The sequence below is a fragment of the Xyrauchen texanus genome, chromosome 5 (genome assembly GCF_025860055.1).
Source record: "Xyrauchen texanus isolate HMW12.3.18 chromosome 5, RBS_HiC_50CHRs, whole genome shotgun sequence".
Taxonomy (NCBI): domain Eukaryota; kingdom Metazoa; phylum Chordata; class Actinopteri; order Cypriniformes; family Catostomidae; genus Xyrauchen; species Xyrauchen texanus.
In genome coordinates this window covers 19,361,993-19,375,723 of record NC_068280.1, presented here as the reverse complement: position 1 = coordinate 19,375,723, position 13,731 = coordinate 19,361,993, and the positions used below count along the sequence as shown (strand labels likewise).

General features: G+C 38.3%; 1 protein-coding gene and 1 non-coding gene across 2 annotated transcripts; both read right to left on the bottom strand.

The window, feature by feature from the left end:
• Positions 1-2,051: 2,051 nt before the first annotated feature.
• LOC127644348 (translationally-controlled tumor protein homolog) lies at positions 2,052-7,000 on the bottom strand. The gene is made up of 6 exons (XM_052127486.1): positions 6,838-7,000; positions 6,078-6,151; positions 4,400-4,587; positions 3,511-3,616; positions 2,968-3,084; positions 2,052-2,495 (listed from the first exon to the last, which is right to left on the bottom strand). Exons 1-6 carry the CDS (start codon positions 6,863-6,865, stop codon positions 2,493-2,495), a joined length of 516 nt encoding a protein of 171 aa, XP_051983446.1. The 5' UTR covers positions 6,866-7,000; the 3' UTR covers positions 2,052-2,492.
• LOC127644472 (small nucleolar RNA SNORA31) lies at positions 2,714-2,843 on the bottom strand. Its single transcript, XR_007970658.1, has one exon. It is a non-coding gene; the product is annotated as a small nucleolar RNA SNORA31 (small nucleolar RNA).
• Positions 7,001-13,731: the final 6,731 nt, after the last annotated feature.

Here is a 13,731-nt window from a genome sequence, read left to right as displayed (position 1 = left end):
ATTAAATGCTGTTGAAATAAAGGTTTTTGTAAAAAAACAAATATTCTTTTTTTTTCGTCTTTAGATTTCTTTCAGGAACCCAAAAGCTGTAGAAAAAACTTTCTACAAGATAAACTTGGTTCTATGTTGCAGTACTGGGGATAAACATTCAAATCATATTTTTAAATATTAAACATTTTGGCACAAAGGTTTCAATATTTCCGAGCACTATTACCAATTAATGTGATCATTTTGAAATATATTTGATGTTCTTAGTACCCTTTATTCTCAACAAAGGATACATTGGCCTATACAATTTATATATATACACCGATCCGCTACAACACTGAAACCACCTGCCGAATATTGTGTAGGTCCCCCTCGTACTGCCGAAACAGCTCTGACCCTTTGAGTCATGAACTCCACAAGACCTCTGAAGGTGTCCTGCGGTATCTAGCACCAAGATGTTAGCAGCAGATCCTTTAAGTCCAGTAAACTGCGAGGTGGGGCCTCTATGGATCAGACTTGTTTTTGTAGTACAACCCACAGATGCTTGATCGGATTGAGTTCTGGAGAATTTGAAGGCCAAGTCAACAATTGGGTAGATGTGGATTCTGGGAACACTGCACAAGACCTGCCGTTTTGGAGATGCTTTGACCCAGTCAAAGTCGCACAGATCCTTGCGCTTGTCTATTTATCCTGCCTCCAACACATGAAATTCAAGAACAGACCGTTCACTTGCTGCCTAAAATATCCCACCCATTTACAGGTGCCATTGCTTAGAGATAAATGTTATTCACTCCACCCATCAGTGGTTTTAATATTGTGGCTGATCAGTATCTAATTGATTATACGGTGTCATTATATCACTAAATAAGAATTTAATTACTGTCTAAGTTTTTATCAGCGATGTGCAGCTAATAAAATACACTTGATTTGTCAATGTGTCCAGCTTTACAAATGCAGAATTTTTGGCAATGTGGTCATTGAGTATATTGCGTTAATACTAAGGGCATAAAGCAACATACTCAAAGCAGTTGTCGCTGCTCAAGCTAGTCAAAAGTGATGGGTAAGAAGCCAAAGAGGAACCCTTTAATAAAAATGAAGCAACAGATCACCACAAATAGATATTTGGGTTAGCTTTGCAGCCACATTACCAGAGCATCTTGCAGTTATCTTGCATCACCAGAGGCTGTTGTGCAACCAGTGCTCATAAATGAAAATCATCAATACACGGTTTAAAAGACAGCACTTCCAAAGTCCTCAGACACTGAGACATTTTATGGAGTTTTTTTTTTCCCCTTGCAGTAGTCAACTTGAACTAGCTCACTAGGGATTTAAAGTACATTGACAGATATTTCTATCAAGCAGTTCATCGACATATGACAGGTATTTAAGGAATTACCTTCTGTACGGTTACCTTGAAACTGTGTATTGTGAAATACTCTATACAAATAACTGACTCAAAAGCTCATTGCTCAAGAGTTCACAAATTCTAAGCAATTAATTTGACATTTCTGCCTTGAAACTGTGTATTGTGAAATACTCTATACAAATAACTGACTCAAAAGCTCATTGCTCAAGAGTTCACAAATTCTAAGCAATTAATTTGACATTTCTGATTGTGAAGTATTTTTCCTTTAGAACCACTACAACTCCGGTAGAGCTGAATCATTGAATCCAAAATATGAACTGGTCTGACCAGTAATTTAATTGAAAATTCACAGATATTTCTAGTTCCATGACCTTGGGAACCCTAAAGATGATTATCCCAAGCCATTGATGTTAAAAGTGGCTTTACAAGCTACAGAATCCATACATGGATAATCAGGTTTGGTTCACATTAGTGCACTTTCCCCATCGTGCAGGGATCCTCCAATTCCTACAGTATACAACTAAAGTGAATAAACACTTCACAGCTCTAAGGGACAACATTAAGAAACTAGATAAAGATCTTTAAGAGGCTATACCTTTAATTTGTTCACTACAGCTTTTCGGTCAATGAGAGGACACACAATTTCATTGGTAAAATCGAATAAAATTCCCAGGACAAGTTTAGGCAGAACACAGTCAACACTTATAAGCCAGCAGCTTGATTTTATTTTTTCACAAATGGTGCAAGAAATCCTATACAATCCTGTGAATCAATGGAAAGAGGGGGAATTAAACTGTACATCTGCTGAAACCAGAAGCTGACATGCACAGCAATAGAGAAGCCAGCAACTTAACCTCCATGATGACAAAAAAAAAAAAAAAAAGTTTCAGCCACAATCTGGTTCACATTGTGGTTTAGCTTGGTAAAAAGTCCTGTTTTTATTTTCGAGAGGACCATCACGTCTTGATGTGATGGACATAAGCCAATAAAGAAATTAAAACAGTGGCCTAGTGAAGTTAAAAGAGCCTCTGATCCTGATGGAAAGGAATTGGGGGGGGAAATGATTGGTTTAATCCACAGGCCCAATCCACAGAGTAGAGGCCAAAGTTGGAGGGGCAATTTTAGATGGTTATGAAGTTTACTGAGGAGAGAAAGAAACATGTGATGGTTAATTTCCATTTCATACAAAGTCTCAATACATAAAGACCCTGTTTTAACCTCTTAAACTACTTCGGTCCTACATGTTAGCCAGGTTAAAAGGCCTTTAAGCCAGACAGATTATTAAAAAAAAAAGGTACACACATAGTTGACCATACTGTCATGCTACAACAATATTAATGCTTTCAGCTAATGTAATCATTCTATTCTCCTCAACAGAGTCCATTCCAGACACCTTTCAGATGGCTAGAAGACACGAGGAGCATTACTGTCGCATCCTTGTGCAAACCCAGAGGCCACAGATTAGCAACAGGCCTATCAGTGGATGCTATGTGCAAAATATTATTCCCTATACATTAGTACAGATTTTGATTTGACTAAATGGCACAATTTTAAGTCTATTCCCTTAAACAGCATTTTAAAACAGAGGTAACAAAAATACTTCATAAACTTACACATTTCTCAATCTCCAGACCATCCTTGAAGAAGAGCATGTATGGTGTGACGCCATCCTCACGGAAGTCGAGTAGACCTACCATGCCGTCTGGGTTCATAGACTCACTAGTGAAAAACTAAGTTGACAGACAATATTAGTTAGCGGAACTTGCGGTCTGTTCTGCAACCCATAATAACCCTCTTCTATTCTATTTGTTGAAGTGGCACACTCCGGATTAACCATTCGTTTTCAATGGTCATGACCTTCAAAATGGGCCTCCAGGCCAAGTATACTTTGGTTTTCCACGTGCCGGAAAGTCTTGCGCACAGTACGCTTGACGCAAATTTCTTCAGCACTGAATGTCGGATTGTGCCGCTTGGAGACCAGTTTTTCTGGTCAAGCAGACAGTCCTCGTCTGTGCGTGTCATCAGCGTCCATTAGCACAAAACAGAACAGCATGCAGAAAAGCAAAGTATACCCAAGCCAGACGTCATTGTGTGCCTTCAACAGAACTGTTCCACTAGTAACAGCATAATGAAGATCACCAATTATTGATGTATACCTGAAAGTTCTTTATGTTGCCTAGAATTTTCTTGACCTCAGCTGGTGCATTAGCCATGAAGGGGTCAACCCTGTTAGGTGCAGTTTCCTGTAGTTTAGCTTTCACTCTGTTAGGGAAATTGGAAAGAACCGGGTTACATTTCAGAGCCATGTTTACTGCTTGCAGTGAATCAAGGAAATGTTAACATCTTGTTGTCCCCAATTCAATCTTACAAGCCACTTATAAGGCAGGCAGAAAGCGCAGGGAGCTTTAATTTAGCATCTTCACATCTTAAAACCCAGGTGGCCACAATACAAGACTCTGAGCTGTCAATGATGCAAATATCTAAGCATAATACCACAGGTATTCCAGGGAGCAGAATAGTAATGTCAAAAGTACTGGTACTTCGGAACCAAGTCGATACCTAATAAAAATAAAAGATGCAACAATTCCATTGTTGCCACATGCCATCCAACAGACGCTTACAAATGCGTTGCACATTTGCTCCTTGACATTGTCAACCAGCTTCTTGAGCCATCACCATGGGATGCTTTTTAAAAATTATTGGAGTTCCCATCAATACTGGGCACTTATTAGCTGCTTTTTTGTTATTATTCAGTCCAAGTCATCGATTTCAATTTTTTTAAATAATGTTTTAGTTTTGTAATTAAATGAAATATGGTGGCACAATTATATTGGTCTAATTTCAAACATTGAAGCATAAGCCTTCAAATCGAAAGGTTAAGATCATGAAACATTTCAGTCAAGTGACCGCAAACTTTTCACGTGCTGTGCTTTTTGTAGTAATGACAAAGTGCTCATTCACAGTGACGCACAGAGCACTTGCAGACTACACAATTAAATCGCAGCATTTTGTGCTTCTATAAATCACACTGGGTCAAACACTTACTCCTTCATGTAGTCCTTGATGTAGGCAGTGTAGGACTTCTTGTCGTAGGATGTCTCCTGAAGTTTGTGGTTGAGGACAATATCCACACCACTGATAGTGGAAGTATCACAGCCCTCATCTTGAACTTCTGCTGATGCGTTGCCACCAATCAGTGCATCATCTATGTCTCCCTCTGACCTGCTGATCATCTACAGCAAAGACCAAAACCACGGTCACTGGTATACATCTCAGATATATTCCAAGGTAAGGACTGTAAATGATTAGCCATTTCAGAAACAGTCATTTCAAAGTACTTGGCTTAGAATTAAGAGGTTGGGAACTATTTACCAACCTTTGGAATAAAGTTTGTTCAGCGCTACACGCTTTATTCCCACTCCGCGCTTTGCCTCTCCCCCGCTATAGACATTAGCCACTGCATAAAGCCTAATTTACTGGATGTACGAATTGCAGGTGTGGTTATTTTAACATCAACAAATGTTAACACGGTTCCTTTAACTTTTTTCCACATCTAAATTTAGCTTTATTAATCAGCATGTTACGAGCCTTTCAAAATAAAACAGATTTTAGTTCTATCACAGCAAAGAATGCAAAAGAAGTGCTGCACAGGGTGTGAAATCTCGGTGCTCTTTGGTTGCTTGGGATAAGGAAACCCCATTTATACTTATTATTCTAACAGTATTTTAATTTATCACTGTGGATCTATCTCCTGACATTGTAAACAGCCTGCATCGCCACAGACGGACTGTGATTTGTGAACGAGGGGAACTTTTGATCCTGATCCTTAAGTTTTTGATTCTGGCTGAATAGAATACGCACTTCAAAAGATATTAGATGAGCACTCAATGGCAAGAAAACACTGGATTTTCATGAGTGACACCTTTTTAAACAAGATATCTGCATATTATCAGACGGTATATAATGGAAGTTTAACTGATATTTGTATTTTATCATTAGAAAAGTTACAGGGAACTATTGAAAAGAGACTGTTAGAATACATGCTTCAGAGGAAGATTTATGAGTGTTCCACAGGAAGCTAGATCTACTGAAGTGGTGTTTGGTTGGTTTATTACATGGGTATAAATGAGATATGCACATATTTGCAGATAGTATATGAAATTACTTTTTTATATTTGCCTTTATCATTAGACAAGACATTCAAAATTTACAAGGAATTGTTGAGACGGGGAGAATGAAACAGACGAGCACTTTAACATGAACTCAAACGCATCTGCTGCGTCTTGGATATGCAGAGCGTTTAAATGACACTGTTGCACACCAGTCTATTATTGTAGTAACACGATGGCACGTAACAACAAAATGAACAATGCCTGCTCGTTTACATGTCTCAGTCGCTTCACATGCAAGCAGGCGATTTTCGGCACCCTCAAGAAAAGAAAAAAAAGCAAACGGGAAAATGTATCAGCCAATTCCAGTAATAATAATAAAAAAAAAACGTAGAATATCGGTCTTGGCGATATACCAGACGACCACTAATGATAACCTACAAAGGTGTCCTAAGTTCAACATGATCGTATATTAATTCAAAGGGCTTATATATATATATATATATATATATATATATATATATATATATATATATATATATATATATATATATATATATATATATATATATATATATATAAAAATAAAACATTTGTTCGGTTTAAAGTCATACCTTTCCCTCGACTTCAATCATCATCCCATTCTCAGACTCTTTGATTTTGTATATGTCCGAGAACATCTCGTCCCCTGTGAACAAAAGAAAAAGATTAGGGGAAAAAAAAAACTTCACAAAACAACGTTTAGCGTAGCATTCCAGTAACACCATCTAAAGGCCGCCAGCAAAAATGACATAGTAATGACGAGTAAACTAAACTGGCCTAGAAACACGCCCTGTTTAACTAGCATTTCGTCATTTCACAACTGTTTCTGAAATCAACCATGGAGGAAAAAAGAAAGAAAAAAAAACACACACTTGGATGGACAAGATGATCGGTTTCTGTCGTCAAATCAAAGAAAATTCCCAAAAGGGCGCTTATGTACCTACACGCGGTAATTTAGAAAAATGAACGTTAAGACAGTTGATCAGCACAACTTTTACCGTTGTACCAAACCAGTCAACCGGCGTTTTAACTGAACTGCTAACACCCATTTAACGCCAGAATTGTTCAAATATAACAAACTAAAATTCAATGAAATAAATCCACCGTGTTGATAAAAACACATGTACAAATTACACATTTAAGGCAGCAGTAATGACACCGATGTCTCCTCAACTTTATAGCGTGATTAGCCAATAAGCTAATTCAACAAAGTTAGGCCGCGGAGACCGGGAAACCCGTTTTTTAAAAACAACCTAACAGCCTCGGATACATAAAATATCGACAAGAACACAACATTTAGGTGTACTGCATTGTGTTAAATGTTATTCTTACCTGTGATGATGTCCTTGTAGATGATCATTTTGTCGGATTGTGTTTGGGAGTTTCAGGCAGTGCTAACTGTGACCTGATGGCGGACTCAGCTGAAAAGGCTGATGCGGGGACTGAGCATCTTATATACGGGCTGACAAATACGGGCGCCCTCTAACGGTTCAATATAGAAACATCCCACAGGTATATCCAGATTCCTCAACTACAGGGAGAGAATAACTGTTAGCCTAATTACTGTTAAAAAAAAACCATCGTGTATGTATGTATATATATATATATATATATATATATATATATATATATATATATATATATATATAAATAATGAAAAAAATAAGTATTTATATAATAAAATACAAAAATGTTAGATATAAGTGTGTGTGGTTTATTCATGTGCATATATAGATATGTATATATATATATATGTATTATTATATAGATGTATATGTATTTAAAATGTGTATATTCATATTGTCAATATTCAAATCTAACACATAGTTTGCAATTTCCAGTGACTTTTGCTGGTATTGACAAAGGATATTGCCCCATCATAACAATCAAAATTCACCTGTGAAAACATATTAATTGTACTGAAGCACATTGATGTGTTTTCCTAAAGCTGTTGAAGTTCTTCACACAGTTACTGTAGTTTAGTGAAGCACTCAGACAGAAAATAAACCCTGTCGAGCCATCCGCTGTCGTGTTCCATGCAGAATTGCACTACTGACTATTCATTGCCTAGCACAAAGTCTGCATTTTAAATAAATATCAATTTTATTAGCCCTATAAATCAATTAAACCATTTGACATTATGACATCACAACACATATGAAATGTTGTTAAAAATATCCCTTTAATGACACAAGGCTCTGTTTGTGGATTTTACATTCTATATGTTTTCAAATAAATCTAGTAATGTACATTTTTGTAATATTCTAATTCCATTAAACTCAATGAACATTTGACATTGTAAAGACATGAAACCAACTGCAAAACATTATATAGCACATTATATTGCACAAGGCTTGTTTTGGGGAGTAAATGTTCAGTACTTTTCTATAATGCTGTTGAGAAATTATCAAATATAGACAATTTAGCTGTTATCTGTCTATGGAAATTGTGAAATCAGAACATTTGTTTGTGTTGTATTACATCATCTTGCATTAGAATATAACATCCACAAACAACTAAATTTGTACCTATTTTCAATGCTTAAGGCCATATTTTACTTTTGGGTAGCGCTGAATCACCATGGTAAGGCTGGATGTCTTCTCGTATTGAATCACTATGCATTTCCAAGTTGGTTTGGCTTAAAAAAGTGATAGTTTATTGGGTATTGTCACGAATGTCAAATATAAAACTAACTTTAACTCACTTCATGAAACAATGTAAAAACAGTTCTCCAGCCAAATGCGGTAAAGTTAGTTTGCAGTTTGAAATTCAGACTTTGATTGGATATAAATCCACTATTCGCTGTCGTAGACAAGTAAATAATGTTGCATTTTATTCTTCATGATTTGTGAATTCATATGAAATCATCCTCCGCTCTGCAATCGGTCGTTTAAATTTTACGACTCTTCATTATCTAATGCAAATAGCTTCTAAAATTCAACACCTAAAAGACTGAAATCACTCTCAACTTGACCAGTCTGATTTGTGAATTTCTTCACAGCAGTTGTTTTCCTGTCAACCTTTTTATGTCCACGTTTCGGGATGGTGACAAATAAGCGCTCTTCACTTTTCACCCTTCACTTTCACATTTCCAGCAAACATTCCAGATCATGCACATTTACTTGTTTTAGATAGAGCCTAATTTGTGAAAACTTTCACAATCATGTTTAGTCACATTTTATTGTGTCTTACTGCTCTACCCCCATTGACTTGAGTAATAATAGTAAATCAGATTATAATTTTAAAAACTGACCATCTTCACAGGTCATAGGCTCAAAAAGACTTTTTTCTCAGATCAGTTATTGTCTCTTAACCATTTTTAAGAGTCAACAAAAAATCTGTGTTATAGGATTTGAGAGGTTGTATTCTTGAAACATGATAATTATGGTGGAAAACGCTAGTTTAACAAAGAACTGGATTTGTGAAAACTTTCACAGATTGATTGTAGTCCTTTTAATGGCTTCATGCATATTGTAATTGTGAAAAATGTAAGCCAAAAAAGAAATAAAAGGCCTAAAACTTTAAAACTGAGCATGCAGATGGGTCACTCTAGACTCAAATTTTACCTTCATGATGTGAATTTTTACACAGATCAGTTTTTGTCATTTAACCCATTTTTTTAGTTCCTGGGTAAACAGTTTTCCAGAAAAAAATCAGTGTTATAGGCTTTGAGAGGTCACATTCTGGAAACAACTGGTAATTTAACTCAGTTTGATGGCTTTGGTTTGTTGTTGACAAATTACATTTTGATATGGATTATATGTCAACTAGTTAGTCATTTTGTTTAAACCTTGTGTGGAGTTCGGTCTTCCTTGACCCATTTTGATTTAGTTTCTCGGTGTAATAATCTCGGTGAGCCAATGCTTGGTTACTTTTCTTACATTTGCCATATGAACACACACAAAAATTGGACTGTATTCAATGAGTTTAGGCCACGAGACTAATAGTGACAGGATAAATGTCAACATTGGTACCAAAATCGGGTGGGGGTGCGCTGGATGGCAGAGGCAGGCTAAATACATGCAAATTGTGCCGTTGTGATTTAATGTGCTGCTGAGTAACGTCATTTTCCCCACAGGACTTTCATCAATATACAGCAAAATCATCATGTATATCAAAAGAGCAATATACAGTCAGGTGGCCCAGAATACCTCGCTACGGCCCTGTTCTGGAGGGTAAACTCATTAAAGGGACTAGGGCATAAGGATGAGATTAGCTCTTCAGAATGTAACGCAGTCAAAGGCTGTGTCTCGTTTGGAAGGCTGCATCCTACGTCATCCAGGCTGTCTAGTTTCAGAAAAGCGAGTAGGACACTTCGAATGCAGCCTTCGAATGCGACCTTCTTTCACGGGAATTCGGAGGATGCATGAGGTGTGCATCCTCCGAAAGATGTGTCTTTGCCTTCGTGGGCACTCATAACCCACAATTATTTGCTTCAACGGAAATGTATAAAAAATAAAACCAAATTGCCCATAAATATGATGTTCAAACGCAAGGAATGTTAATTCCCAAGTTGAAGTACCTCAGTAGATGGGTGCAGAGTAGGCTATATATTATCTATAATTATATTAATATTTAATTAATAAAGTATTAGACTAAAAGTACATAACATTTCTTTTCTTTTCAATTTACATAATTATAACTCTCCTAAAATTTACCTCATAGCCTACATTCCCTTCCAGAGGGACTTTGTTCCTTTTTCACTCATAGCGCTGGCGCTTGTTAAAGAGTGGCGTGCTGTCATATCAACCATGTTACGTTTCGTTTCCATTTGTCCTATGAAGGGCGTCTCGTTTAAACGAGACTTGTTTAAAGGTAGACACTCGGTATACTACAGCTTTCACAGTACGCGTCCTACCTAGCATGCAGCCTTTCAAACGAGACACAGTGAAAGAAAATTAATTGTTGCCATATGGCTACACCCAGGCCCGGATTACCCAATGGGCATTATGGGCACGGGCCCAGGGGCCCATGCGCACTTGGGGCCCAAGCAAGGGGAAGATTTATTTATTTATTTATTTATTTTTTTAAATTCATTTCCGAAAACGGAGCATATATTTGCACTACGTGCCGGCCCGGTGCCTGTCTTTTTAGCAAAAAGACGCTCGACACAAAATAACTAGGGGAGAGTGGGGGCGGTTGCAACACTTTTTACATTTCCTTCAGATTCTCAGCGACTGTTTGTATTAGAAAGTCAAAAAAATAAAATATTAAACCCATATATGTCACCTACCTGCCCATACTGTTGCAACATGTGTACATATGATAATATGAATGTAATTTGTACTTAAATAGACCCTGAAAAATGTTGCGACTGTCCCCATATTTGGGGAAAGTTGCAACAGTACCGAGGGGCAGTTGCAACAGTCATTTAGATGTAATAAAACTCATACTTCTGCATCATTTTTCAAATCTTTTTTTAGTTTACTTGAGACCAGAGTTCATCGAGTTAACTTATTCAAGTAAAAAACAAGTTTTTTTCTGGTTCTTGGACAGTTGTGACCACGGTCTCATCCATATTCCAGATGTCCTTCCCTTCAAATTTGTTTTTGTCAAGCACATTGGCAAGATTATCGTAAAACAAGGATAGGCCTACATTGTAAAGGTTGAAGCTTGTGTTCCGTGTGAGACTGGTAGCTTGAGGGCACCGTATAGACAGACTGGGCTGTCTTTTCATGAACCCCATAAACCAATCCCGGCCAGCCAGGGAGCACTCATGCAGGTTTCAGGGTAGGAGCACTTGTAGTAGACAGCCAGTTGGAAGGCCAATCGACGAACCTGCGAAATGGATGGTAATTTCTCTTATCTTATTATTTCACAGTCTCAATATTCTTATATAAGGCTCCCTACCAGCCCTCCCTTTAAGCCTACACTCTGCTTTAATACCTTCCTCATGCTTAGGCCTACCAATTTAGTGCTGAGACCATAGAAAAGATCAGCTGCTCTTTTTAGGTATTCTGCCAGGCTATCTTCCTGTTGGACTGAGAAGACCCTCCTCGGGGTCCAGTAACCTGTCCTCATCTCCTCTCCTTGACTTAGCCTCTCTCTCTTTTTAATAAAGCGGTACAGGGTTGTGTGGCAAATTGAATACTGTTTTGCCACAGACCTCACTGTCCTGCCATCATTGCTCACTACAGCAGCAGCTAAGGACAGAATAGGTAGAGGGACACCCCTATCTGTTGTCCTTTTCCTGTCTCGTGGCATACTGAAAAAACAGAACAGAAAATTTAGGATATACTGCAGCCTAGTTTGACTTTTAAAAAAGCAATTTGCTGAAATACAAAGAGGAGACACCTGGCTATTGAAATATGTTCTTTATCAAACCACTGAATTGCCTTTTATATCAATTTTATATAATTGTCATTATTATTGTCATGAGGGACAGTTGCAACACCATGTGGGGACAGTTGCAAAAATGCGTTGCAACTGTCCCACCCCTGGCAGCCATATTAAAACTAGTGATGCTAGCCTAACACATTAGCTTGAACACATTGTACCTAAGTCTGTTAAGAGCTAAGAAACTGCACATTCAAATTATAAAGATCAATACTTAAAACGTTTAGACAGTATGACAAAAAAATCTAGTTGTAAAAAAAGTTACGTTTTTACCTTGAATTTCAGTCCTCCCTTAAGGAAGTTTAACATGTGGCTGTTAACTTCTAGCATGTGCAGTAGGAGTGTCATGACTCCAGCTCATTCCTGATTGGAGAAATCAGCAATGTTGCAACTGCCACACACGTTGCAACTGTCCCCACTCTCCCCTACTGTAGCGTAAGGCGTGAGGTGCATGCTGGCTTTTGACGCGTTCGGCCTGAGTTCGAATCCGCCTTTTGCCGAACTCGCTCTTCTCCCTTTTCCCAACACATGCAGGTACTTACTGCTGGTGGTGACACTTACGCGTGCATTTGAGCAACACTGGCAACAAAACTAGCACTAGTGTAATTGCTAAATAAGTTAATTGCCATTATGCAACGTTTTAGAAAAGTATGAATTAGCAGACTATCCAGTGTTATGAAAACAGTAGGTCAACATAACTACAATGCATTCTTTAATTCCCTGTCTTATTCTGCCCTCTGGCATATCGAAATTAATACAAACCTTAACATAAAGAGACGGACAGTGTTATTAACAGAGAGTAAAAATCATACTAATAATACTATGTAAAAAAAAATCTGATGAGCCCAGAATATAAACTCAACGTGTTTAATTACACGTTATAAGCATTGCCGAATACACTCAAATGAGATCGACTCAGAAAAGATGTCAATAAATGCACGCGTCACCTGCTACATCCTCTTTGTTGCATGCGCAAATTATGATCACTAATACAAAACAGGCGGATGCACTCTGTGCTTCATATCCTTCTGATTTAGATCAGAACCTTGCAGATGAAATTATCCAGTTCAGATACTAGAGAGCGAGCAGGATAAGTCTCCTCAAAAACTGTTGCAGGTGCTCTTGAAACATGGTCTGCAATCAACTTTCCCCAATGTGTTTGTAGCCCTACATATTTTTTTGACACTGCCGGTTACAAATTCTGAAGGAGAAAGATCTTTTTCAAAAATGGCAAGAATAAAAAATAAACTTAGAACAACACAAACACAAAAGCGCCTCAGTGCACTGTCACTGATGGCCCTTGAATCTCAGCTGGTCGTGGACTTAGATTTTGATGACATTGTAACTGAGTTTGCTAACAGGAAAGCCAGGAAGAAGTCTTTTTAAGGGCAGCCGGAGAGAGGAGAGGAGGAGAGACAGACAGACAGACAAAAAAGTGAGGAGAGGAGGAGAAAGACAGACAGACAGACAAAAAGTGAGGAGAGGAGGAGAAAGAAAGACAGACAGACCCTGAGGAGAGGAGGAGAAAGACAAACAGACAGACAGACAGACAGCCCCTGAGGAGAGGAGGAGAGCATGAGACAGACAGACAGACCCTGAGGAGAGGAGGAGAGGATGAGACAGACAGCCCCTGAGGAGAGGAGGAGAGGATGAGACAGACAGCCCCTGAGGAGAGGAGGAGAGGATGAGACAGACAGCCCCTGAGGAGAGGAGGAGAGGATGAGACAGACAGCCCCTGAGGAGAGGAGGAGAGGATGAGACAGACAGCCCCTGAGGAGAGGAGGAGAAAGACAGACAGATAGACAGACAGATAGACAGACAGCCCCTGAGGAGAGGAGGAGAGCATGAGACAGACAGACAGACCCTGAGGAGAGGAGGAGGTATTGTGTG

What these genes read in the sequence shown, in the direction of transcription:
- LOC127644348 (XM_052127486.1), bottom strand. Translation starts at nt 6,865, where the DNA reads ATGATCATCTACAAGGACATCATCACAG. An exon ending in CTACAAGGACATCATCACAG is followed by an intron (nt 6,152 to 6,837) that starts GTAAGAATAACA and finishes TTTTGTTCACAG; the next exon opens with GGGACGAGATGTTCTCGGAC. An exon ending in ATCAAGGACTACATGAAGGA is followed by an intron (nt 3,617 to 4,399) that starts GTAAGTGTTTGA and finishes TTTCCCTAACAG; the next exon opens with AGTGAAAGCTAAACTACAGG.